A 27,557-nucleotide genomic window follows, 5' to 3' on the forward strand; every position below is an offset into this window, starting at 1 on the left:
CTTTGCCCAGTGTAATGTTACAGATTTAACCTGCTCATCTTTTGTATGCCATTCCAAGAGCAAACTGTACATTTTCGACAATAATTTAATATTATTTTCTAAGAGGTCTTTTTGAAATCTCACAACTAAAACCTTTCTTTTTATCTGTCTTCAAAGTATCATCTAGTTGGTGAAACTGTAACCAATCCATTAATAATAATAAATCCCTTATCTCCTCATAATCTTTGGGTTTCACCTGGTGTTCTACTTTGGTAAACAGCTCTCTGTATAATGGCCAAATGAAATTCAAGCATTTCTAAGGAGCCTCGCTGTAGCTGCTGTTTAGCATCTTGCACTGTGTTCTCCCCACAAAGGACAAAAGGAAAACCCACTCAGGCTGCAGTCCTAGGCAGGAACATGGCTACTTGGAAACTTGCTCTCAGGCAAAGATGCATGAGAGATCACCACACTGGAAAATGCTAAGAATCACCATACAGTGGTACCTCGGGTTAAGTACTTAATTCGTTCCGGAGGTCTGTTCTTAACCTGAAACTGTTCTTAACCTGAAGCACCACTTTAGCTAATGGGACCTCCTGCTGCTGCCGTGCCACCGGAGCCAGATTTCTGTTCTTATCCTGAAGCAAAGTTCTTAACCTGAAGCACTATTTCTAGGTTAGCGGAGTGTGTAACCTGAAGCGTATGTAACCCGAGGTACCACTGTATTCCCAAAACTGAAAATCTGGACAAAGTTGTTGAGCTCAATATAAGAATTAGAGACTGCAGGTGTATATTTTTATTATTTTAATAATGTTTAAATGTTTCTCTTTACTTGTATTTAACTTATTAGAATGGATTAGGCTTGATTGTTGTGTGTTCTGCATTTGAGAGTCTGCCTCTCCCACGCTTCATTTCCTCGCTCCCTATCTACACCTGAAAGTGGCCCAAATGACAGGATGTTTTAGCACCAGAGTGCAAATTGGCTACCCTTGAAGCTTTCAGAGACCCAGGAAGAGGATTTTATGATGCTCTTCCCTCGCTGAAGGCTACCGGTAGGTTGCCAGGGTAACGCCAGACATTTGAGACCTAAAATGGTCAAACCCACGGAGCCAAGCATGTTTTGCTTCTCATGAACTGGCCATGTTGTACGGATGCCTGATGATCATCTTCCAAAACAACTACTCTATTCCAAACTTTAAAATGGAAAGCGTAATGCTGGTGGTCAACAAAATAGGTTCAAAGACTCTCTCAAGGCAAATCTTTGTTAAAAAAAATAGTATAAACACTGAGAACTGGGAAATACTGGCCTGCAAGCGCTCCAGTTGGAGAACAGCCTTGACCAAAGGTGTCATGGGCTTTGAAGACACTCAAACTCAGGACGAAAGGGAGAAACGTGCTAAGAGGAAGGCACGCTTGGCAAACCCTTACCGTCATCAACTCTCATCCGGAAACCTGTATCCCCATTGTGGAAGGACGTGTGGATCCAGAACTGGCCTCCACGGTCAGAGGGCCATCTCACTAGTGGCGCCCTCCCTGTGGAATGCCCTCCCACCAGATGTCAAGGAAATAAACAACTATCTGACTTTTAGAAGACATCTGAAAGCAGCTCTGTTTAGGGAAGTTTTTAATGTTTGATGTTTTATCGTGTTTTTAATATTCTGTTGGGAGCGGCCCAGAGTGGCTGGGGAAACCCTGCCAGATGGGCGGGGTATAAGTAATAAATTATTATTATTACTGCTATTATTATTAGCCCCTCAAGTTTGCTGATCCCAGCAAATAAGAGACTCCACAGTCCAAGCTGGTCTGGGACTCAAGCAATGGAAGTGAAACCAACCACCATTCTGTTGCCTGGTAGTGTTTAGCAGAGTTTGCCCCAGACATCAGTGCTTGAAGTAAAGAACCTGCAACAACCCTAGAAATCAAACAAGCTGAAAAGGTTTCCCTTTTTAGAAAAGTCTTTATTGACATCAATGTTTATTTACATCGTTGTTTATGAGTCACCTTTTTGTCCAAAAAGGACATCCCAAGGAACTTAAAGAACTTTTAACTTAGAAGCACCGCTGCCTTTAAAAAAAGAAAAAGAAATTCAGTCCATTAAGTGTTCTAAACCCAAGGACACTGGAAGATGTCACTAACCCGATCACAGCCAGCGCTGGACACCAAACCCATCTTTTGAACCGCACCCTAACCCACCATCTGTGGTCAGAAATTATATAAAGCCCCTCTCTGCCAACTATTTCCCCAAACTGTTACAGGCGTTTACATACAAAGAACGTAAAACACCCACTCACAAAAATTGACAAATTGAGGCAGCTCATGACAAAGTCTTGCTCACTGGAATAATCCTTCTCACCCTTGGGGGAGAATTGTGCTCTTGCTTGCAAAAATAGCAATTTAAAGCAATTAGGAAACGTTTTTAATTTTTCTCCTTTCGTCCCACAAAAGGTATGTTTCTTGCATACCATATTAGCGTTTTGCCTTTTGCGCCAATGCTTTGCAGTTCAGTGAAAGCTGGACTGCAGGTCAGCTTTCCCCTTTCACAGCGCCACCAGCCCCATCTTTTCTGCCATGCACTAGACGCTCTCGGAAAAGGAGGGGAGATTTCGGCTCCTGGTCCTCCCAGGCAACCCCACTGAGATTCAGAATCCCAACAAGATTCGTCGGTGGTCAGGGAGTGAGCTTAAAAGGTAGCAGCTGGGAGTGGATCTTCTAAAGTTCAGAAGACAACAGAACACCATACGTTGGTTCTAAGGAACTTCACCACACTGTCTCTGTATCCATGTGTCTAGCAAGCAGACATCATAACCCAGACCTTCACGAGGGCAAAACCCTTTCTGCTTCCATGGATCGGGATGGGGTTGCAGAGATAGGTATAAAGTGCTGGTGGATAAAAACAAGAGCAAGAAGTGTTATGCAATGAGACACGCATGGGCTAACCAGGAAAAAAAAATGTTTCTCTGCACATTTGACCCAGAACAGACTGGAGGAGGGTGGCCAACTTTTAAATGCTACAGCTCAAGTAAAACTTAAGAGTTTTACTCTTAATCTGAGCTCAGGATCCAAAGGAGAATGAAAAGTCACAGAGCTCTGACCCACAATGCCAGCTCCAGCATTTAAATTTATTATTATTATTATTATTATTAATTCAACTTATACAACTAAACCCAGAGGTCTCAGGATGGTTCACAACAAGACCACAACATATAAAATCAAACCATAAGCAGTAACTCAATAACACCCCCCAAAAAAGCCACATTCTTAAAGGGTGTTGGATGTCAATCCGATCAACCAAAGGCCTGGTTAAAAAGAAACATTTTTGCCTGGTGCCTAAAGGTGTGTAATGAAGGTGCCAGGCGAACTTCCCTGGGGAGAGCATTCCACAGACAGGGAGCCACTGCAGAGAAGGCCTGTTCTCTTGTTGCCACCCTCCGGATCTCTCAAGGAGGAGGCACACACAGAAGGGCCTCAGAAGATGATCTCAGGATCCGGGTTCTTACAGAAAGAGCCAGTCCTTGAGGTATTGCGGCCCTGAGCCGTTTAAGGCATTATAGGTCAAAACCAGCACTTGGAAGTTCTACTGGATTACTGGCATGATGGGGCTAATTCTGAGTTCATACCATGAGCTCCTCTAAAAAATATATGCATCGATGCATTGATTTTGCGTTGCCACAGAGCAGCTTTGGCCATGCCTTTCCCACGCCAAGAGGTGGTTTGGAATTAAATGTGCCATACATACAAACGTGCTTTGAAGAGAACATGTTTCTGTCAAAGTGAAGTTATTGGTATGTGTCTACATCTGACAAGAAACAGGTTCTTCAAATTGTGCAACTGTATATGTGGCATGCAGCACATATACACCCAACAGCACATTTGCACCCAAGGCATGGACTACGTGAGCACCAGGGGGGAATGTGCTGAAAAGCTCCTCAAAGGCTGCTGCTCCTTTGGAAAAGAAATGGAAAATAGTTGATCACAACCCACCACTCAATTAATGGGCATGGGTTCACAGAGTGGAAGACTCCATATCGCAGAGACTTGTTAAATGCTGTCCTTTGCCCAACCTCACAGGCAAAAAGACAGGTGCAGACATCTCTGCACCACCAATTCCCTGCAAAATAGGTCAGGTGAAGTTCACCTTCTCGTGCTGTCGTAGCTGGAAATACAGCCTCTTACGTGTGAATAAAAGAATGGCGAGGAGTCACCATTCATAATTAATAATAATAATAATAATAATTTATAATTTTTTACTATTTATGCTGGGACATGGGGGGCCCTGTGGTGTAAACCACTGAGCCTTGGACTTGCCGATCGGAAGGTCGGCGGTTCGAATCCCCGTGACGGGGTGAGCTCCCGTTGCTCAGTCCCTGCTCCTGCCAACCTAACAGTTCAGAAGCACGTCAATGTGCAAGTAGATAAATACCATATTTTTCGCTCTATAAGACACATTTTTCCCCTCCTAAAAAGTAAGGGGAAATGTGTGTGCGTCTTATGGTGCGAATGCAGGCTGTGCAGCTTTCGGTGAAGCCAGGAGAGCAAGAGGGACCAGTGCACACCGATCCCTCTTGCTTTCCTGGCTTCACTTCGCTGGAAAGCTGCTGCACAGCTTTCCAGCCCCTTCCGTTTCTCCTCCCACTTTGCTGGAGAGATGCAGAGCAGAGAGGGAGATAATTTATTTTTTCTTGTTCTCCTCCACTAAAACTAGGTGTGCCTTATGATCGGGTGTCTTATAGAGCGAAAAATATGGTAGGTGCCGCTCCCGCGGGAAGGTAGACGGCGTTTCCGTGTGCTGCTCTGGTTTCGCCAGAAGCAGCTTAGTCATGCTGGCCACATGACCCGGAAAAACTGTGGACAAACGTTGGCTCCCTTGGCCAGTAAAGCAAGGTGAGTGCTGCAACTCCAGAGTCGTTCGCAACTGGACTTAACTGTCAGGGGTCCTTTACCTTTTACCTTTATTTATACCCCACCCATCTGGCTAGGTTTCCCAGCCAGGCTTTGGAGACCTCCAGTCTGTTCCCGGAGCTATATGACACTTCCGCTCTTCATGGAACCAATTGCTCCGGCTAAAGGCAGAGGGCTGTTTTGCATGGGGCAGCTTGCTATGGCATGGCATGCAGCCCATTGGCAAGCCATAGTCATCCAAAAAATTTTATCTCGTGAGAAGAAGTGCTTCCATTGTGCGGTGGCACCATTTGGAAACCCGAGGAACAGCCAAGGTTTCATGCCTATGTGCAGCAGAAGGTGGGGCAAACCGCTGTGGCACACTGCTTGGTTCAAAAGCAACCTTGTTTACCCCTTGCTGAAGGGGGCTGGAAGACAGCACACAGCTCTTCATCAAGCTGAAGCACACTAAGATGCTTACCATGGCATCCTGGACCTCCAGCATTTTGGCCACAGGCTCTTTGCATCGCTGCGCCAAGGGCTGCGTGACAGAGGCAAGGCGGGCGGTGTAGAAGGCACATTCATCATTTAGGCGTGCCTCGTGGAAGCGCATAGGTGCACTAAGGAGGTCATCCAAGCGCTGCTTGACTTGGTCTACTGGGGAAAAGACAGCAATGGCAAAGATATAATAAATAATAATATACATATATATTCATACATGCATGCATACATACATACATACCCTGCCCATCTGGCAGGGTTTCCCCAGCCACTCTGGGCAGCTCCCAGCAGAATATTAAAAACACGAAAAAACGTCAAACATTAAGATATGGACTATTTTGTAATCAATGATTAATTGCAATTATTACTATAACACTTTTAAAAGTGTCCTAGCAGCAAATATTTATGGACTATGGCAAAATAGTTCTTAACACCTGAAGGACAGGGAAGACACACAATGAGAGCCAAGTGGAAAAGCAGGACATTTCAATTAATGTTATTATTTCAGATAGGATCCCTACCACACTAGTTTGTCATACAGGGGAACCTCGGTTTTAGAACGTAATCCATTCCGGAAGACCGTTCGACTTCCGAAACATTGGAAAACCGAAAACTGAAAGCAGAAGCCTCAATCCAATAGAGAAACTCAAAACAGAAGCTGCATAGCATTCTTCTGGAAATCGTTCAAAAACCGGAACAGTTACTTCCGGGTTTTCAGCATTCGGGAGCCGAAACGTACGACAATGGAGGCGTTTGGGAACTGAGGTTCCACTGTAAAAGGATATTAATATTATCACTTGCCTTTAAAAAAATTTAACATGAGAATCAAGTTAATCTATCAGGTCTTACCTGCGCTATTTCCACAGGACGACATGAGCCCGAGCAAAGGCATGGAGGTACCACTGCCGCTGGATGCCGGGAGCTGGACCGAAGGCATCCGAGGGATGGGGCAAACAGGTTGCAGCCTGGAGGTGGTAGCATGTGTTGTGCCAGGTTCGGGTGCCATAGCAACAGACCCTGGTGCCAGTTTGCAGAGGTGTGGTCCAGGAGACGGCACAGGGGTAGTGAGGAGACCAGGCTTGGGAGCCTCCTGGGCAGGCGAGCAATGATCCGACAACAGTTTGTGCAATTCCCCCAGCGCGGGGGCAATGTCGTGATTGATGCCGTCATTCACCTCCTGTTGCAAGAGCTGAGCAAGGAGCTTGATGCGCTGGGGGAAGAGGAGGACAAGGGCTGAAATGGGGCAGGTAACTCTAGCTCAGCCGCTCAATAGGCTTCATCTTGTCTACGGTGGAACCCCCAGGCTGAAAGTAAACCAGACCTCCCAGAATGGCAAAAGCTACCCAGGGGTCAACAGGGACTGAGATGTTCCTCTGCAGCCATGAAAGCTAAATAATCCCCCCCCCAAAAAATGTATGAAAGCACAATTTGTGCACAATTGGATGCTGTTTAACAATGATTCCAAGCTCTTGCAGTAATAATAATTATTTATTATTTATACCCCGCCCATCTGTCTGGATTTCCCCAGATACTCTGGGCGGCCCCCAACAGAATATTAAAAACACGATAAAACATCAAACATACCAAACTTCCCAAAACAGGGCTGCCTTCAGATGTCTTCTAAAAGTCAGATAGTTGTTTATTTCCTTGACATCTGATGGGAGGGTGTTCCACAGGGCAAGCGCCACTACCAAGAAGGCCCTCTGCCTGGTCCCCTGTAACCTCACTTCTCGCAGGGAGGGAACCACCAAAAGGCCCTCGTAGAACACAGTGCTTCCTTTAGAGCAGACTATTCTGATCCAACAGCTGCCTGCTTTTCCCTCTGCAATGCTCTCAGCTTCACCACCCACACCAACCCTACCAGTACTACAGGTAAAGCCAGAATTAGAACTTCATCCTTCTATTTCTTTGAAAAAAGTTTATTTTCCATCTTTCTCCAACCGCCTCTCTGCAGTAAACTCAACCTCACAATAGAAGAAAATTCAAAAGTTTGAAATGTTTCAGAAAACCACAAAAGAGAATGGTGTTAAAAGTAACCAGAATTTATCAGAATTTCGTTATCAGAATTTGCAAGCAGGGCCGGTTTAAAGGATTAGCCAAGTTATGTGCTCGGAGCCAGTTTCTACCTGGGAGAAAAATTAACAAAGATGCTTACCTGGAGTTTTCCCATTTCTGGGGTGATCACAGGAACAGCTGCCACCTTCTTTGCCGATGCTGCTATCTCATCCTTAAAGAGCCGCACAGCAATGCTTTCCTGCGAGAGAAGGAAAAAGTCATCTCGCCTCCCTGGGTTCCACTTCCACCCCACCAAAGCTACCAACCATCGAGAGGGCAGGTGAGGACAAGGAAAAAGTGGGAAAGATGGCAGGATCCCAAACCTACCGCTCCCCGCATGCCGGTATCAACAGGCATTCTGACTACAGTGGTGCCCCACAAGACGAATGCCTCGCAAGATGAAAAACCCGCTAGACAAAAGGGTTTTCCATTTTTCGAGGTGCTTCGCAAGACGAATTTCCCTATGGGCTTGCTTCGCAAGACGAAAACGTCTTGCGAGTCTTGCGATTTTTTTCGCTTTTTTCTCCCTTTTTCTAAGCTGCTAAGCCGCTAATAGCGCTAAGCCGCTAATAAGGTTGCTTTGCAAGACGAAAAAACCGCTAGACGAAGAGAATTGCGGAACGGATTCTTTTCGTCTTGCGAGGCACCACTGTATATTCTAGGAACCAATTCATGAGTAGGCTAAAGTTTAGGGAGGGGAAAAACCTACAAAAACATATCAAGCCGGAAAAATGACCATTGCATACTTGGGTTTAAAGCAAGTCTGCTGCTCCTGGCAAATTAGGCAGCATGCATATAAAAATATACCCCATTTTACAAACATTCAAAGCCGTAGCCAAGAGATATGCCTTTGAGCACTTCATAAAAATGGGAAGAGGAAATAGAAGACCTTCCCCATAACACATCCTCCATATCTTTACTATGGTGACCTCCTAGAACTGCTGCTTGCAGTCTACAGATGTAATGCTGCAAGCACCTTTTTAAAAAAAAACTTACACAAAATTAGATCTGACAAATAATCCTCACAACCTATCTTACATGGGGAAGGGGGCAGAATGCATGATCTGATTCAGGGTTTCCCAAACTTGGGTCTCCAGCTGCTTTGGGGCTACAATTCCCAACCGAAGTGTTCCGGTTTTCAAATGTTTTTCAGAAGCTGAACATCCAGTGCAACTTTCATTTAAGTGCAGGAAGCTTCTGCATCCAATCTGAAGCCGCGACTTTGTTTTTGAACGTTTCGGAAGTCAAACGGACTCCCAGAACAGATTAAGCTTGGCGCTTTTGTTTTTGCTATTTATTTTGTGGTTTTGTTTTTGAGGCTTTTTCAGTTGTCGTTTTTTTATGATTGTGTGGAACCCAGTTCAGCTACTGACTGACTGATTGTATGACTGTGGAAATGGATAAAAGCCGCCCCCCTCCAAACAATGACTATCATCAGTGCAGGTAAGAAAAAAAATTAATTTTATTTTTTATCATCTACAATACTGTCTTATTTATTTTATAGTACAGTACATTGACTATTAGGGACACAGGTGGCGCTGCGGATTAAACCACAGAGCCTAGGACTTGCCAATCAGAAGGTCGTGGTTCAAATCCCTGCAACGGGGTGAGCTTCCGTTGCTCGGTCCCTGCTCCTGCCAACCTAGCAAGTCCAAAGCACGTCAAAGTGCAAGTAGATAAATAGGTACCACTCCGGCGGGAAGGTAAACGCCGTTTCCATGCGCTGCTCTGGTTCGCCAGAAGCGGCTTAGTCATGCTGGCCACATGACCCGGAAGCTGTACGCCGGCTCCCTTGGCCTATAGAGCGAGATGAGCGCCGCAACCCCAGAGTCGGTCACGACTGGACCTAATGGTCAGGGGTCCCTTTATCTTTTCCATTGATTATTGCTTGCATTTTATGGATCAATATTCTCGTTAGATAGTAAAATTCATGTTAAATTGCTGTTTTAGGGGTTGTTTTTAAAAGTCTGGAACAGATTAATCCATTTTGTATTACTTTCTATGGGAAAGTGCACCTTGGTTTTGGAAGACAGATTAAATTTGAGAACTAAGAACTCAAACAACAGAAGCTGCCAGACTATAAAGATTTACAAATCGCTAAGAAACCACATACAAGGCGTTCTTAAGCAGGTGCTCAAGCATAACTTATTAAGTGACCGGAATGCATCGGAGCAACATGAATACAAACAGCTGCTCCCATGGGAAAGGGCTCAGAGTTTTATCCACATGAATTTACCCATGCCACAGCAGTGTTATCCTCCTTGGAGTCTACAGAGTCCTTCAGTGAGGTGATCTTGCTTGCCAAATTAACCTGGAAAAAGCAAAATGGACAGGGTTTTTTTTTGGGTACCAACGGGTTTCAAACCCTGCTACGTTTTTACTGCCAGCCTAGTCACACAGCCAGGAATTACTTTCTAGTTCTACAACCAAGGAACCTTTAGGGGAAAGTAAGAGAAATCAAAATCCTGGGAGCATTTTAGTAAGTAACACACACCAAGTTACCACAATCCCACAATACCTCAATCTCTTTGAGCTGAGGCTCAAAGAGGGGAATTTTTTTACACAGTATAGCATACCTTCAGCGGCAACTCATTGCTGCGAATAACGCTAAAATACACGTGCACACACTTTTGCATTTAAAGAAAGAAGCAAAAATTCAAGTACGTGGCAGATGAGTTTGCTGGTGGGCAAAAATACAGCCTCCATCTAGGATCCCCACCCTCCAGAAAATATAGAGAAGGGCTATGCACCCTCATGTATCACGTGCTGCTGTGCTTGTGAGCCCACTGAGGAATCTGCCCGCCATAGCAAGATGCTGAATGAGTAAGAATGGATAAGGACTTGCAACAACATTTTGCAGTGTTGAGTGACCCTATCAGGATGCTGCATTTTATTTTCCTATTCCTCACCTGGTCTTCCGCTTCAATCCCCGGTCAATCACTCATCATTCCGCAGCCACCAAGCACGTTCAGTCTTCGTGGGGCTGTTCCACCAACTCTTTAGGTTTGTTTGTTTTTCCTTTTTGTATTTCTGCCAAGACTCGGGCTCCTTTAAACCTGCTAACATGTCTTTCTTGGGCACCTATGCTGCTGTTTTGGCCGTGCAATGACCCCAGAAAACAGATTGTCTCAAGTATATACAATGCCTATTCCACAACGGCAAGTCTTCTGACTTACCCAGGAATTGGTACGGTCAGTGGGAACCAGGGATCTTTTAAGAAGTAAAAAAAGCAAAGGACCCCGGGACGGTTAAGTCCAGTCAAAGGCAACTATGGGGTTGCGGCACTCATCTCGCTTTCAGGCCAAGGGAGGTGGCTTTTGTCCACTGACAGCTTTCTGAGTCATATGGCCAGCATGACTAAACCGCTTCTTGTGCAAGGACAACCGTGACAAGTGCCAGAGCGCATGGAAATGCTGTTTACTTTCCCGCCGCAGCAGTACCTATTTATCTACTTGCACTGGTGTGCTTTCAAACTGCTAAGTTGGCAGGAGCTGGGACAGAGCAACGGGAGCCCCCCCCCCCCCCGTTACACAGATTCGAACTGCCAACCTTCTGATCGGCAAGCCCAAGAGGCTCAGTGGTTTAGACCACAGTGTTGCCCGCGTCTATATTTAAGAGCATCCTACTTACTAAAGATTCCAATACCTGCTCACAGAAGTAGGAATGGGACATTTCAGAGGGTTTTTGGTAAAGGACTCTCAGATAGTTCATTTTCTGAGCATTTTTAGAATATCAGTTCCTGCCCTCCTACTTGGTTTAGATAAAATATTGGGCACCCACCTTCTTAGCTTTAATGCAGGAAGAAACAGGCACCCGGTTCCGTATCCAGGGACTGCGATGCTGGTCCAACATAAGAGAAAGTATTCAGAGGATGGCGTGATGGGAGTCACAGTGAACAGCAAGGCACATAACTTGAAAAAGGATGAAACTAACAACTGCATCATTCTGCCCGGACACTGAGGTCCAGCGCCGAGGCTCTTCTGGCGGTTCCCTCGCTGCGAGAAGCCAAATTACAGGGAACCAGGCAGAGGGCCTTCTCGGTAGTGGCACCCGCCCTGTGGAACACTCTCCCACCAGATGTCAAGGGGAAAAATAACTACCAAACTTTTAGAAGACATCTGAAGGCAGCCCTGTTTAGGGAAGCTTTTAATGTTTAACAGGTTATTGTATTTAAGTGTTTTGTTGGGAGCCACTCAGAGTGACTGGGGAAACCTAGCCAGATGGGCGGAGTATAAATTATTATTATTATTATTAAAGATGCTCAACAGTCGAGCATACACTCTTCATGCAGAAAGTCAATACATGCCATCTCTAATTAAGAAGAGGCTCCCAAGGGGCAATGCCCCAGACCCCAGAGAGCCACTGCCAGGCACAATAGATAACAAGGGGCTAGGTGGCTCAGTGGGCTGACTCAGGATAAGGCAGCTCCCAGGTTCTTGCACCACTTTAAAATATTTCTTTCCCACTCTGCCTTTCCATTCATTTCCAACAATAAGATAATCACGTAAGTTAAAAAGAAGAAGTGAGAAATGAAGTTCAGCTGATTAAGAGAAAAACAGAGAAACATGACAACTATTATTATTCACTACGAGCCTCTGCGAAAGGGGCCAGACGGTCAAAACACATGAGAGTGGGTTGAGAGTCAAGCATTTCTGGGGAGCTTGCACCATAGCTAGTGGGCTACCACAGAAAAGGCCCTATTTCCCCAGTTGCCACCTGCTTTACCTCCACAGCTAGTGGGCACCTAGAAAAGGGCTTCTCAAAATGATGTTACTGGCCAGACAGGTTCAAAAGGGCACAGGTAGGGCACCCTGGGTACAAGGCATATAGGGCTTTATGTTCTCTGTGGGGTTTTTTAACCCAAACTGCCAGTTGTGTCTGAAATTACACAGGAAGCCAGCACAGATATTTTTGGCATGGGTAATATATGTTGCCAGCAGCAGGGATGATGCACAGTCTGCTGGTTTCAGACTATTAAGCCCAAGACAATAAAGGATAGGGCTGGTAACTAATCTCTGGTCCCAGCCCACCAGAGCTACATTTCCCTCCTGTTTCACCCCAGCAGCGTCAACACAAACGGTAATTTTCCAGGACATGCCCATAGCTAGCTAGGAAGTGGATGCACACTTCTGGGGGAGACTTTTAGCGGCAGGCAACCTCGCCAACCCTGAAGCACAAACCGAGGATTGCGGGGAAGCAATGGGAACCCTCCGAGCTAATCCATAGGGGGTATGGTCAGCAGCTGAACATCTTCCGCCTGGTGTGTTGGCTAGCTGGGCTCCAGAAGCTTCCGATTTTTGCTGACCTGCAAAGTGGGACAAAAAGGGGGGGACCAGTTATATTATTTTATGATTTTCAGTTTAATACATTTCAATAATTTTATAATAATTTTAACATTTCAAAACTCAACTTCCTACCCCCTATTTCTGTGCTTCCTTAAATTTGTTTTTTCTATTTTCTGCATATTCCAAATTAACTTAATTTACTCATTATTCATCTACTTTAAACGTATGCTCTTATAAAACTGTAGGTTATCACAATAATCCTGTCAATGTTTACAGTTATTTGTAAATATTCAATAAGCCATTTCCATTCTTTCATAAAAAGTTTGTCGTCTTGATTTCTTATTCTTCCAGTAACAGATAGGTAGCCGTGTTGGTCTGCCATAGTCAAAACAAAATAAAAAAATTCCTTCCAGTAGCACCTTAAAGACCAACTAAGTAAGTAAGTAAGTAACTAAGTAAGTAAGTTGGTCTTATCTTCCAGTAAGTTTCGCCATTTCTGCATATTCCATAAGTTTTTGTATCAATTCTTCTTTCGCTGGGACTTCTGCTTCTTTCCATTTTGGGGCAAGTAACATTCTTGCCGCTGTAGTTGCATACATGAATAAATTTCTATATAGTTTGGGTAGTTCTATCCCGATAATTCCCAAAAGGAAGGCTTCTGGGTTTTTTTACAAACCTTATTTTAAACATCTTTTTCGATTCATTATATATCATTTCCCAGTAAGCTTTAGCCTTGCTACAAGAACACAACATATGATAAAAAGAAACTTCTTTCTCTTTACATTTCCAACACTTATTTGATTTTGATTTAGGAAAAATCAATGATAAGCCATGTGCTTTGATACCAGGAACTTGCAACTCCAAGCAGCCACGAGGAGGACAAACACCGCAGCAACTCCTCTGTTAAGTATACCTTTAAGACGCTGTGTAGAGCGGCAGGACACACGCCCAAACTTTTCCGTTGAGCGCACACTCGTGCAGGGCAATGGCAAACAGACACTTTCCCCCTAGAGGAAAAGAAACAATCAGTTTGCAACTCTCAACAGTGCAAGCCTTGCTCCCAGAAGGTCTCCCCGTACCCAGCTATCTCCCCAGGGTCACTCTGTACACAACTAAGAAAGTACTTTTGCAGGAAGACTGTGGGGAAACTGCGTTGAGCAGACAAAGAATCCAGTAGCCAGCCGGTGGTGGACCAGTGTGCCCAACTGTTTTCATATCCATTTAGACTGGGGAGGGATCCTTTTTTAGCCTAAGGGTCACTTTATTATTAGTAGTAGTAGTATTAGTATTAACCTTTGCGATTAACTTGCCTAAGATTCAGGACAAAGTGCCACGTTTCAGAAATCCACCCCCACCCCACCCCCGACAATTTCGCCTTTAAAATCCCGGTCATGTCCTGGGAAATCCAGACATATGGATTCGACTGGCCAGCTAAACCAGGTGAGGGTAGGGCCCAGGGCTCAGCAAACTTTTCAGCAGGGGGCCGGTCCACTGTCCCTCAGACCTTGTGGGGGGGCCGGACTATTTTTTTTTGGGGGGGGGGAATATTAACAAATTCCTATGCCCCACAAATAATCCAGGGATGCATTTTAAATAAGTAAGGTAAAGGTAAAGATACCCCTGCCCGTACGGGCCAGTCTTGACAGACTCTGGGGTTGTGCGCCCATCTCACTCAAGTGGCCGGGGGCCAGCGCTGTCCGGAGACACTTCCGGGTCACATGGCCAGCGTGACATCGCTGCTCTGGCGAGCCAGAGCCGCACACGGAAACGCCGTTTACCTTCCCGCTGGTAAGCGGTCCCTATTTATCTACTTGCACCCGGAGGTGCTTTCGAACTGCTAGGTTGGCAGGCGCTGGGACCGAGCAGCGGGAGCGCACCCCGCCGCGGGGATTCGAACCGCCGACCTTTCGATCGGCAAGCCCTAGGCGCTGAGGCTTTTACCCACAGCGCCACCCGCGTCCCTCTTTAAATAAGTAGACTCATGTAAAAACATGCTGATTCCCGGACCATCCGTGGGCCAGATTTAGAAGGCGATTAGGCCAGATCCAGCCCCCGGGCTTTAGTTTGCCTACCCATGGGGTAGCCGATAGGTCTCAAACCCCCAGTGAGTTAGGGACTTTCCCTCCATGTGAAGACAGGCTCTGGTGGATTGAGCAGATGAGACCAACTGCGGGCCCAACAGACAAGAAGGCAGTTTCTGCATGGACTACAGAGGGAAATGAGGGGTAGATGGGACTCATTAGCCTGGGAAGGTAGCCCATCTAGGAGAAGGAAAACTCTGATCCTAAAGCTCTACTGCCTTGTGGGATTTCTTGGGGAGAAGAAAAGGCTAAGGAGTAAACCCTACACAAATCCAGAGGAGAATCCCTAAGACGGTTGGATGGCGCCTTGTACGCCTCCTTCTGGCAACTCCTGCAGCCCAGCTGGTGCCCGATCTATTGCTCTGCTTTCCTTTGGAGGTCTTGCAGTCTGGGCAGCCCAGGACTTCCATGAACACTGCCCAGGCTTGTGCCCCAGGGAGGTCCCTTCGGTTCTACAAACATAGTGGCTTGACTTCGCCCCCAGAGGCGCACTCTATTAACTCTCAAGACAGATGGATGCCAAGAACAGCAGCAAGGAACAGAGCAAGGTCCCACTTGTTGTATTCCAGAATGCCAATGGGCATCCTCAGCTGTTTCACACCAGACACCTTCCTTGGGATTGTTCCACCAACCCTCTGGAGATTGCAGCTGCCTCTTGCCACCTGAATGCCCACCTAGGAGCAAATCAGCGCCCAGGAAGTAGAGGAGTGTGAGAGGAAAGCACATTTTGCTGGGACAGTGGAAACTGGGACAGACACCTGGTGACATGGGAGGGCACTACAGAAATCAAGACCTCCAATACTGTACTCTGCTCACCCTAGTGCTCAGATCGGCAGTCGCCCTTAGGGCCGAATGGCTCACGCCGATGTTCAGCAGGATGCTAGCTTTGGCAGCGGGGTCGGGCACGAACCCATCATCTGCAAATACAAGGGACAAAGTTGGCAAGCAGGCAAGAAGCCTCACCATTAGCTCCTGCTGTTCACATTCCAAAGGAAACCAAGAACAGCTCTCTGCGAAGCAGGTCACACAGCCTTTATAACCAGTTTGGTTTTGCTCTGTGTTATTCCCACTTGCATGCTTTGTTCTCAGCAAGACATGAGAACTTCATGAAGCGGCAATTCAGGCACTGTACATGGAATGCCAACTGAAGGTAAGGAATACGGCTGAGGCCATTATTATCAAAATGCACATGCAAGCTCTATCTTTCAGTTTTTGACTTTCATGCTAATTAGGGCTGGGTGATATATCAATAGATCATCGAAAAGCAGTTTGAAGTCTATATTGTGATATCCATTTCATCGTCTTTAAGCTTACAATACAACACAAATAGTGCTGTGTGTGCGCGCGTGTGCGCGTGCGTGCGAGCGCGCCATGCAAAAATCACAATGTGGGAAAAACTGAAGCCAGACGATGCTTCTCTCAATTCCTGCAGCCTCTGTTAATTCTGACAGCTCAGCAGTCCCCTTTCTCATGTGGGGGGCAGCGAATCACAAGAATGGGAAAAATCACAGTGCAGGAAAAACCGTGAAGCCAGCCAATGCCTCTACATAGCTCCATCTTTTTTCAGACATTGTAATATATCAGTATATCTCGCTGGTGATATAACATGAAGTTGAAAACCAGGTATCACCCAGTCCTACCATTTGCCTCCACATAGCTCCATTCTAATTTCATATGTTGTGATGTATCGGTATATCGCAATGTTTAAATGGAGATATTTTGCAATGTTGGAAACCAGAATATCTCCCAGCCCTACTGCAAACGCTTGCCATCAAATTTTTATCTACACCCATAGTGGGCAAGAATGCAAGCCTGTTGGTGTGCTAAAAGGGGAGTGTGCACTGGATTTTGGACAGTGCTGTGACGAACATATTCTTACGCACGGCATATGCACTTGAGAAGTGGTTCTGGCTGATGGCACTGTGCATGAATCAGCTGGGAATGACAGCGTGTATGGGTTTTTTTACATTTTTTACATACAATGTTAGGTTAGGAAGAAAGAAAAAGGGGGAGGGGGAGGGGGGAATGGTGAGTGGGGTGGGGTCGGGTGGCAATGCTTCTATTCTTCTACTTAGTGTACGTGTGGGGTTTTGCGTCAGCGTCACTTGTGTGGGTTCTCTTGTTGTATTTCTTTGGTGGTGAGAGAGGTTGGGGGATGTATGTTAACAGTTTAAACACTAAATTGTCAAATGCATTACGTGTGCCAAGTCTGGAAGATAATCTATTACCCATATCATGTCTTGTGAAGCAAGGGTTCAAAGTATCTTTTTCCAATTCAGGTCATACAATAGGAGAAGGCAGGAAAAGTTGCTACAGCTTCACTGAAAAATGGCCGACTTGTGTTACAAGACCAACCAAGCTGTGAGAATGAGTCTGAGGCATGTGTGAACGCTGTCTAACAAAGCTTTGCATAATGTATGCAAACACCCCTGTCCATGTGTCTGGATAGAAAAGAATGAGTGTGGTCACTCACCTTTCCATGGTGTCCCTGTGATTTCCTTCCTCCCAGCTGAGTCGCTGTTTTAAGAGCAGACAGGAATGAAAAGTTACACAAGCCTGAAAACAGCCGACATATGTGGAACACCTGTCTGCTGGCACCCCCCTTTACAAGGACACAACAACTATCACACACACACACACCGTGGATTTATACTGGGATGTATTAGTGGCAGAGGGTAAAGGCACGATTCAGAGAGGAACAAGTTGCAAACTTTTGCATTCTTCCCATACCTACTGATCAAGGATGAGAGACACTCTGTAACCTTGGCTGTAGACATCAATCTGAAATGTGCAGGCAAGGTGAGCATCTTCCCGAAAGTAGGTGGAATACAGAAGAGTTGGAATGTAGGACTTTGCTGTGGAAGCGAGAAGGGAGATGGGGACCCTACCTACCACCACCACCCCGAGAAATATTGGGAAACCAAGGCAAGCAGAACAACAGAATTTTTTATTCGCTGTGCCTTGTGGCTTCACAATACCCTTGCGTTTCACAAATGACGCAAGCTGCCGCCCCAACTGAGCAGCCAGTTCTTTCCTCACCTTTGCGTTGCAATGCCCCCCTCCACCGTGCCGTTCAGACCTTCTGCCTCGGGCCTGGGCGCAGAATCTTGGCGCTTGCCCACTCCCGGGTTCTCCGGGGGTCGGCTTGGCTTCACCACCTCCACCTGAAGCAGACGTCAAATAGAGTCAGAGGTGCAAGACAAGCAGCCCCCAGGCACTATTCCGGAGGAAAGAGGCACAGCGCCAGGCAAGACAGCACTCACGCAACGGGACTAGTCATACATACAGCAGCGTAGCTAGCTGCTTGGGCGCCCAGGGGGGCGTGGGCACCATGCACCGGGGGGGCGAAGCACTGTAGTGCAGCTGAGGGGGAGGCAGCAGGTAGACCCAAGCCCCCCACTGCCATTTCGTGCAATGCAGAGCCCACGTCACACCCAGGAGAGAAGCGTGGCTCGGGCGCAGTAAGTGCCGCCCCCCACAGTATGCAGTCCAGTTCACACACACACACACACACACCAGGCTACGTCTCTGCATACAGAAACACGTTGTCAGGTAAAAGGAAAGCCTATCAGCTTTGGGCAGGGGGTCATAGGTACAGATACTGCTGTCCACAGACCTCGCTATCAATGCACACTAAAAGGTGGAGTTGAGGACAGTCCTCTAATAAAGTCTGTATGAAAGGCTGAACAATTATTTAAAAGTGTAAGAAGCACAAACAGCACCAGGGGTAATGTGTGTTCTTAGGTGTGCTAGCACCCCGGACTGGATGCAGAAACAACTAGAACTACCACCTTTCAAAACATGCTGAAGTTTTCTTCCCCTTAATACCCTGGAGAAGGAGTTAAGTATTCTAAGCCGTTTGTGTGCAACACACACACACACACACACACACACACACAGAGAGAGAGAGAGAGAGAGAGAGAGAGAGAGAGAGAGAGAGGCAGGCCCTCCCAGCAATATCCACTGAGAAAGTGCAATGATTCCTTCAAAATGCTGCTGCATCTGGTGCCACTTTGGAACAATAATTTTAGTGGAACTGCTCAGTACCCACTTTGGGCAGGACTTCCAGCGAGGAGGATTTAGAGGTTAAAAAAAAGAGTCTGGATGGCTGGTCAAGTTTCCATCCATTGCATTACACCCTGATCTCCCACCCTAAAGTAAAGGTAAAGGTACCCCTGCCCATACGGGCCAGTCTTGACAGACTCTGGGGTTGTGCGCCCATCTCACTCAAGAGGCCAGGGGCCAGCGCTGTCCGGAGACACTTCTGGGTCACGTGGCCAGCGTGACATCGCTGCTCTGGCCAGAGCCAGAGCCAGAGCCAGAGCCGCACACGGAAACGCCGTTTACCTTCCCGCTGGTAAGCGGTCCCTATTTATCTACTTGCACCCGGAGGTGCTTTCGAACTGCTAGGTTGGCAGGCGCTGGGACCGAGCAGCGGGAGCGCACCCCACCGCAGGGATTCGAACCGCCGACCTTTCGATCGGCAAGTCCTAGGCGCTGAGGCTTTAACCCACAGCGCCACCTGCGTCCCAACATCTCCCACCCTACCTCATGCTTAAAGGACACAATCCCAATTCTTGCTTGCCAGGGGCTCTTCCAACCACAAGCCTACACAGTGGTACCTCTGAAGTCGAACGGAATCTGTCCCGGAAGTCCATTTGACTTCCAAAATGTTCAGAAACCAAGGTGCGGCTTCCAATTGGCTGCAGGAAGCTCCTGCAGCCAATTGGAAGCGTCGCAAGGTGTTCGTTAACCAAGGTACGACTGTATGCACTTATTAGCTAGCACAGCAGCTCCAAAGCAAACATCTCCAGAGGCAAGCTCAACCTTTTCACACCTTCCCAAATCCCAGCATTCCTTGCCAGGGTTGCCACCAGATTGTCAGAGAAAATGAAGAAAAGCATCAGTTACCTACCCGAGGCCCAGGGTTCTCAAATGTAGCCGACCGCATCTTAAGCTGCTGAGTGTTCGAGGACTGTGGCTGATTCACATCTGTTGCAGGACAAGAGAGTTGGAGATTTTTTTAAGGAAACCAGGAAAAAAAATGTTTCATTTGTCATTTGAGAGCAATTTCTCTACACCCATAAGCGTTTGTTTTGAATATTTCAAAGTCCCACCAGATTGCAAACACAAGGAGCTGCATGAAGACTCTGCCTGACCGAACCCTGTTCTCCCAGGTGCCAAGAAAGAAACCCAACTTCAGTCATACCTTTTGAAGTTGATTTGGAGATGTACGACATGCGAGGAAGATTTGCTGCAGGAGCCCCTGTGTATAACGATCCTCGACCAGTCTACAAGGAGAGAGAAATGGAAGTCCAGCATTTCCAAGTTACTGCAATGCTAGGCCTGTTTCCCCACATTACAGTCACCAGGACCCCATGCAATAGCTTCCATAGCTTTGAGAAAATGGCTAACTAGAGCAAGGCATGCATCTAGGCTGGATGGGCAGGTTCAGACCCAAGACCGAGTAAAATCAGGAGAGAGTTGTGCTTAATGGTTGTGTGACTTTAGCACCAGCATGGAACACCTTTCCCTATATGCAGACGGACTATTTTGTTCACAACCCTATGGGCCAGCCTGTCAGTTCTCGCTATTTATAACGCTTCTGACAAAAAGTTGTTAAAGACGCCTCAAGAACAGGTTTTGACAAACATTTCGGCAAGCCTAAATGCCAGCACACAAAAATTAAACACAAGTGCACAACAGCACAGCACTGAAGCCGAAATCACAAAACGTAAGTCAGAATTGAATCCATACACAGACAAAGACAGACAGAAGCAGATGGTCAAGCAGAATTTCAGCTCTCCTTCATTGAAAGCTCCATCTCTTGAGCTATAAGGGCAGGGCCGGCCCGAGACATTTTAGCACCTAAGGCAAACCATGAAATGCCCCCCTCCATGCCAGGAAGTAAGGGGTGGGAGAATGTCTACATCAGGAACAAGGGGGAATACAGTGGTGCCTCGCAAGACGAAATTAATCCGTTCCGTGAGGCTCTTCGTATAGCGGTTTTTTCGTCTTGCGAAGCAAGCCCATTGACAGCTTAGCGGATTAGCGCTATTAGCGGTCTAGCGGCTTTTAGCGGATCAGCTGATAAGCGGCTTATCAGCGGATCAGCTGATAAGCGGCTTAGGGCTTAGGAAAAGGGGGGGAAAGGGGGAAAAAACCGCAGGAACTCGCAAGACGTTTTTGTCTTGCAAAGCAAGCCCATAGGGAAATTCGTTTTGCGAAGCGCCTCCAAAACGGAAAACCCTTTCGTCTAGCGGGTTTTCCGTCTTGCGAGGCGTTCGTCTTGCGGGGCACCACTGTATCAATCTATATTGGCATCCGCTGCCCCAGTCAGTGGCAAACCGGGCAAGTCTCAAACTTCAGCTGTGTGATGAAATTTCAGCCCTGTGAGACGCCAAAATTTGGCGATCCCACCTCTTACCCTCCATAGTTCAACATAGAGTGCTCCATCGTTCTAAATCATAGTTGTGGTGCCCTCTGCAGCACCCTCGAGGCTCCACACCCAATGTGACTGAACTGGTCATGCTCTCCTAAATCTGCCTTTCCCCTTGTGGATCCTGCTGCCTGAAGCAGTTGCCTCGCCTTGCCTTATGAGTGGGCCGGCCCTGTGGAAGATAAAGACCTCCCTAAGCTCAGAGCTCTTGCCCAGAGCAAGGGAGAGACCCTGTGGCACAACTCAAGATATTGTTGAACTCCCAACTTCCACCAGCTCCTGGCAACCTGCCCACTAGACAAGAATGAAGTTGAGGGGAGCCCAGCGGTATTTGGATGGCCACAGGTTCTCCACCCCAGGCCTAGAGGTATAAACTACGTACATACATGCTGGATACATGCTCTATTCCAGTGCTCCCCAAACTTGGGTCTCCAGCTGTTTTTGGATTACAACTTCCATCATCTCTAGCTAGCAGGACCCGTGGTCAGGGATGATGGGACTTGTAATCCAAAAACAGATGGAGATCCAAGTTTGGGAAAACCTGATCTATTCCATTTCAACACAGCAGACAAGCACACGCCACACAAATGCACGACAGCACTGATGTATACAGTAGAGACTTACCCCAACGATGGTTGAGCATGCTCTATTCCCTCTTAAAGGGACTCGTCCGGCCAGGCTAGGCTTGTGGGCTGCACTTACCATGTGGTTAGTCAGCCCTGTGTTGGACAGGATGCTAGCAAGAGCTGCTACATCTGGCACAAACTCAACTGTGCTCACTTCTGCAAGAAAAAAAAATGTTTGGGGATCACATCAGCAGCACAGAGAAGTAGATAAGTGTAATCGGTGGTGATGGGTAATCCAATGCAGTTGGTCAACCCACATACCTCAAAGCTGGTCTCTAAAGCTCTGAAATATTCTCCCAGCCCTGCATGGGACGTGTCCTCAAAATGGCAAGAGCCAACTCCCAGAATGATACCAGGATCCCCAATAGAGGATTTAAGTTTAAGATCATCCAGAGTATAGTCTGTCACAAGCAAACAACATGGTACAGTGCAGGAGAAACTAGGTGTTTTTGCTTCTTCTTTTTTACAGACTAAAAAATGGGTTAAAATAGGATAGAGATCATTGCAGGTTGAGAAACTGGTTTACATCTAAATAGCTGAAGCAAATGAACACAGGGAGCTATTAGAACCACCTTGCTGTTTATTCACACTCATAGGTTGCCTGGTAAACGGCCCAGTTTGATTCCTCCGTCAGATGTCCCAACTTAAGAAACAAACCCTTTTTCCACTTGAGTAGCTTCATAAAAAAAGGTAAAGGACCCCGGATGGTTAAGTCCAGTTAAAGGTGACTATGGAGTTGCGGCGCTCGTCACACTTTTCAGGCCAAGGAAGCCGGTGTTTGTCCACAGACAGGTTTTCCAGGTCATGTGGCCAGCATGACTAAACCGCTTTTGGTGCAACGGAACACTGTGACGGAAACCAGAGCGAACGGAAACGCTGTTTACCTTCCCGCCACAGTGGTACCTATTTATCTACTTGTACTGGTGTGCTTTCGAACTGCTAGGTTGGCAGGAGCTGGGACAGAGCAACAGGAGCTCACTCTGTCGCAGGGAAGTTGCATTAATCCACTAGTTAAAACCCAAACATGCAATTTTGTTTTCCCTTCAAAGACATCGGGTCTTTCAAAACCAATAATGAGTTTTCTCAGCATTGATCAGCCGCAGTTTAAGCACCCTGTTGCACCTTCGTGTGTGTGTGTGTGTGTGTGTGTGTGTGTGTGTTTCAGGTTATCCTTGTAAGGAACTGAGCAAGGTGGCACATGCTTTTTGCAGTAAAACCGTGAATATGCAGAAAAGGCTGATAGCCACGCAACCACCCTTTCTACCTCAAGATATTTATTTGTGCTACATTAGAATCAAGGGCTTTTCACAATGACTCTAAAGCAGCTTATCTTTACCAACAGTCATCAGAGGCAGGTTAGGCCAAGACCCCCTAACAAGGATATAAAACAAGGTTTTCTGCATCGAGCGCTGTATTCCAGCTAGCCATTGTCCCCAGGCGGAGGTCAATTCGCCTCACTTACATTTTATGATTTAGCAAGCAGCAGAGCCCAAACAATCAGAGCTCAGCCAAGAACCCATCACCAATCGCAAAACATTGTTCACAATCATTCATCTCTGCCAAAAACAAAAACGAAACAGCAGCAGCAGCAGCAGCACCCTAGGAAGATCCTTCGCTGTCGTGATCAATACCTTTGCCATTGGGCACGCGACCTTCATTCCTGTGACCCGATGTGCTCAGATGCATCTCTCCCAGGGGTTCTCTAGAAAGGATCTTGGGCATTAACCCAGATGCAGGTTCCACCGCAGCAGCATCAGGTACTAAACCAGAGTGAGGAACCTTGCTCATCTCGATCCCTTTCCTCCTCGCGTTGGACGGACATGCCTAGAGAGAAAAGGAGAGAGACAAGGATTCTACTCGTTTCAGTGCTATGTTCCAATCAAAAGGCTTGTCGCCATTCAGGAAAGGGCAACTGAATTCTGGAAGAGGGCAAGCCTGCAAGTGGGAAGAAGACAGGCTCCCTGCGAGTGAGGCCATTCTACTGTCAGAACAGTAACTCCTTAGTCCCGGTGCTCAGCACTAACTTTGCTGGACAACCAGACCCCTAAGGTATACAGTGTTTCCCAAACTTGGGTCTCCAGCTGTTTTTGGATTACAGTTCCCATCATCCCCGACAACTGGTGCCACTAGCTAGGGATGATGGGAGTTGTAGTCCAAAAACAGCTGGAGACCCAAGTTTGGGGAACACTGATTTAGATAAAAGGCAAGGAAGGGGAGATGGGATAGATAGATAGATAGATAGATAGATAGGGTATGATTATGCACGCATTGAAAAAGTGGGTGGATAAAAGTTTTTCTTCCTCCCTCATAAGACTAGAACTTGGAGGATTCAGGACAGACAGAAGGAGGTACTTATTCACTTCCACAAGAAGCAACGATGGCCCCCAACTTGGAGGGCTTTAAAAGAGGATCAAGCAAAGTCAAGGAGGACAAAGCTATCAACGGCTACCTCCAATATCAAAGGCAGTACATCTCTGAATACTAGTGGCTGGGAATCGCAGGTGGAGAGAGCATTATTGTGCTCATGTCCTACTTTCAGACTTCCCATAGGCATCTGGTTTGTTGCTTTGAGAACAGAATACTGGACTAGATGGGCCATTGAGCCTGATCCTGCAGGGCCGTTCTTATGGGAAATGCTGACAGCCCTCTGCACTAAGGCTGTACATCAAAAGTGCTCTAAAACAGCAAATGGGGATGCAAGGAGTGATTTGACAGACTAAGTGGGGATAGGATCTAGAAATGGGAGATCAGCACAGGGCATTTCCAACTGCTGAAAATTCTACCCAGGTTTCTATTTGCAGCCTTCGGCAGCTACCACCCAAGCAGATTTCAAGCTTGTTCTGAAAACCTCGAGGGCTAGAAACCATTTCATTAAAAAGTGAATACCAGCACTGAAAGAGTGAGAGGCTGCAACAAGCAGGATGCAACACAGGTAATTTTCTCAAATCGGAGAGGGAATACCTAGCCTAAGCCAAAGGCAGCTCCACCACACTCACCTGCTGAAGGTTATTCTGTGGCTGCTGCCAAGACTGCTTCACCTCTCGTGGGATTCTGTTTTTGCGCAGCACTGGGATCTTGCTGCTGCTCAGGGCACCTGCAGCAAGCGATGCACTTTTCTCCCATCCTTCTCCTGCAGAGGTCACAGGAAGGGGCAAGACTTCTTGCAAGTTTTCCTTCCCAACTCGAGCCATTTAGAATTCCTGTGCTGATCCTACGGTCGAATCCTTTGTGGCAGTATTTGCACCTATGGGTAGGGGAGAGAAAAAGCTTTTGAAGCAAGGAAAGAGAGAGAGAGTGGGGGGCACAAGGAAGCAACCCATGGGGCAAGACTAATGCAAATACAGTGGTACCTCAGCTTAAGTACTTAATTCATTCCGCTGGTCCGTTCTTAACCTGAAACTGTTCTTAACCTGAAGCACCACTTTAGCTAATGGGACCTCCTGCTGCTGCGACGCTGCTGGAGCACGATTTCTGTTCTCATCCTGAAACAAAGTTCTTAACCCGAGGTACTATTTCTAGGTTAGTGGAGTCTGTAACCTGAAGTGTATGTAACCTGAAGTGTATGTAACCCAAGGTACCACTGTAATACTATTTGTTCCCCACAACAAGTGCTTGGTTTTCTGTTTTTTAGCTGGAGAGCACAGCAGGCTGTGTGCCTTCAAAAGCTTACTGAAGAACTTTAACACAACCAGGTACCCAAACTGGACTAAATAGCAAACCGTTCCTTCCTTTGCCAGCTGTCACCAGGCAAAATTCTTTTCAGCAGGCTGTTAATACAAGATGTGACCGGGAACTTTGGTGAATGGTCACAGAAATCAGACAGTGAGAAATATTCAAACATACAATCAGCATCAGAAACCCACGAAATGCTCACAGTTGTGCACGGAGATGAAGCTGTAACTCAAAAGACAGCGTATGAGTGGTTTAAGCATTTCCATGAAGGGCGGCAAACCACTGAAGATGACCCTCCTTCTGGCAGATTGTCGACGAGCAGAACTGTGGCTAATGCCGACAGTTTGTGAGTTATTGATGTGGGATTGGTGTTTGTCCATCCCAATGATGGCGGAAGAATTGCACATTCCACAGGAAATCGTTACTGAGCTTACTGAGTTGTCCCACCCTCCATATTCTCCCGATCTGGCCTCACTGGATTTCTTTCTTTTTCCAAAACTGAAATCTGCACTGAAAGGGCACAGATTTTCCAACATTTCACACGTCCAAGCTGCTTTAACAAGGGAACAGAAAGAAGGTATATATGTTCAAATATTTCTTGCTGTCCGATTTCTGTGACTATTCACCGAACTTTCCGGCCACCTTGTAGAAAAGGGAAGAGAAACGGTGCAGGGTCACTAATTGTTGGCTCTGTTAAGCAGCCAGGCTCTCCGCTCAATCAGCTATCACCAGTCAGCAGTCATTCCATCAGGTTGCAACAGAGGAGGGAAGAAAAGGTTTGTTGGAACACTTCATTAGAACAGCTAAGAGACGGGCAACTTTGTATCCGAGCTTGCTTATTTCCTCCTCCCTCATGACCCATTTTACTTCCGTGCTATGGCTTTCTTAGATTGCAAGCCCAAGGGTAGGTACTGCCATTTTTCTTCTTCTCTTTTTTTAGTGATTTGCAAGCTACTCTGGGAACCTTTCTTGGCTGAAGCACGGAAGACAAATTCCTTCTTTAAATGAATAATTTAAATAAACTGCTGGCAAATTCCCTCTTGTTTGTGAATATTCTATAACAGCTGGTAAGGTCCAGGAAGCTTCACAGCTAGCAAACTAATATCCTTTAGCACATTAATGTACACCTAGAGACCCCAAACCAACACTACAGGCCATTTTCAGAAGGCCATCCAAGAAGAGGAATGGGAGGTAAGGCAAGAGCTGGTCTTGTTCAAGGCCATGGCCTCTTTTGTATAATAATTTTTTATTAGCTTCCAATTGCAATAACCCAATAAAAGCCTGATTGTCACAATACCAAATTATAATACAATCAATGATGCCAATTGTTCAGATGCCAAATTGTGTTATTTTGTCGTCGTCCCCTCGCCCCCCCCCGCATGCTAGAATGGACGGTTTGATCATTTACTTTAACTCTGCCTTCCAAAAACTGATCAATTCCAATGACACACCAGTCAGAATAACGAACCCTTAATACCGCAGCTGCATTTTTTTTTTTTTAACGACTTCCATTGGCGTTTAACGCATCAAATAATTTACGGTCCTCCAACAAGTGATGGAGAAAGTCAAGCTCTCTCTTCCCTTCTTCACGCCTGCGGCTATATTATTCTGTAATAATTCTGCCTTGGACGTGACGGCGGGCGTCCGGGAAAATCCGGCAGCGTGGCAGCGGCCCCCACCCGCTGGCCCCATACCGAAGAAGCAAAGCTCGACTCGCTGGCCGCCTACCGAATCCCGGAGGCCCAACGTTTCGCAGGACAATTCGGAGCTCAGTCAAGGCTTCCATTCCTTCATTCCCTCCCCCCCTTTCCTTGAACCCCGGACCCTCTTCTCTCGCGCAGCCCTCCTTCCTCTCCACCCCCCCCCCGCCCACCTGCCTCCGGCCAACTCCTTTCCTTTCCTCCTCCTCCTCCGCCGCCGCCGCCTCCTTCTCCTCAGGCGAGGCCGTTGACGCGCAGCCATCCACCTCTCCCGAATCAAGTTCATAAAGCAGCGGGACGAGCTGATTGGCCTCTCCGCTCCCTCACGTGGTCCGGCGGAAGGG

At 46.8% G+C, this 27,557-nt stretch overlaps 1 protein-coding gene across 5 annotated transcripts; it reads right to left on the reverse strand.

The window, feature by feature from the left end:
• Positions 1 to 1,913: 1,913 nt before the first annotated feature.
• TROAP (trophinin associated protein) lies at positions 1,914 to 27,542 on the reverse strand. Of its 5 annotated transcripts, none has more exons than XM_079965441.1 (18): positions 27,387 to 27,542; positions 24,838 to 25,085; positions 23,473 to 23,665; positions 21,840 to 21,997; positions 19,986 to 20,067; positions 19,692 to 19,768; positions 17,816 to 17,940; positions 17,507 to 17,557; positions 17,250 to 17,293; positions 15,593 to 15,693; positions 13,609 to 13,702; positions 12,591 to 12,715; positions 11,191 to 11,250; positions 9,647 to 9,721; positions 7,511 to 7,609; positions 6,205 to 6,565; positions 5,336 to 5,508; positions 1,914 to 2,856 (listed from the first exon to the last, which is right to left on the reverse strand). In XM_079965441.1, the coding sequence occupies exons 2-18, from the start codon at positions 25,030 to 25,032 to the stop codon at positions 2,791 to 2,793; spliced, it is 2,079 nt and encodes a 692-aa protein (XP_079821567.1). In that variant the 5' UTR covers positions 25,033 to 25,085; positions 27,387 to 27,542; the 3' UTR covers positions 1,914 to 2,790. The 5 variants fall into 5 exon arrangements, with proteins under 5 accessions (XP_079821567.1, XP_079821565.1, XP_079821566.1 ...); XM_079965439.1 differs by having other exon boundaries at positions 5,336 to 5,511; XM_079965440.1 differs by lacking the exon at positions 27,387 to 27,542 and adding an exon at positions 27,242 to 27,361 and having other exon boundaries at positions 5,336 to 5,511.
• Between the last annotated feature and the right edge of the window lie 15 nt (positions 27,543 to 27,557).

The sequence above is a fragment of the Podarcis cretensis genome (assembly GCF_951804945.1).
Source record: "Podarcis cretensis genome assembly, chromosome: 2".
Lineage (NCBI taxonomy): Eukaryota > Metazoa > Chordata > Lepidosauria > Squamata > Lacertidae > Podarcis > Podarcis cretensis.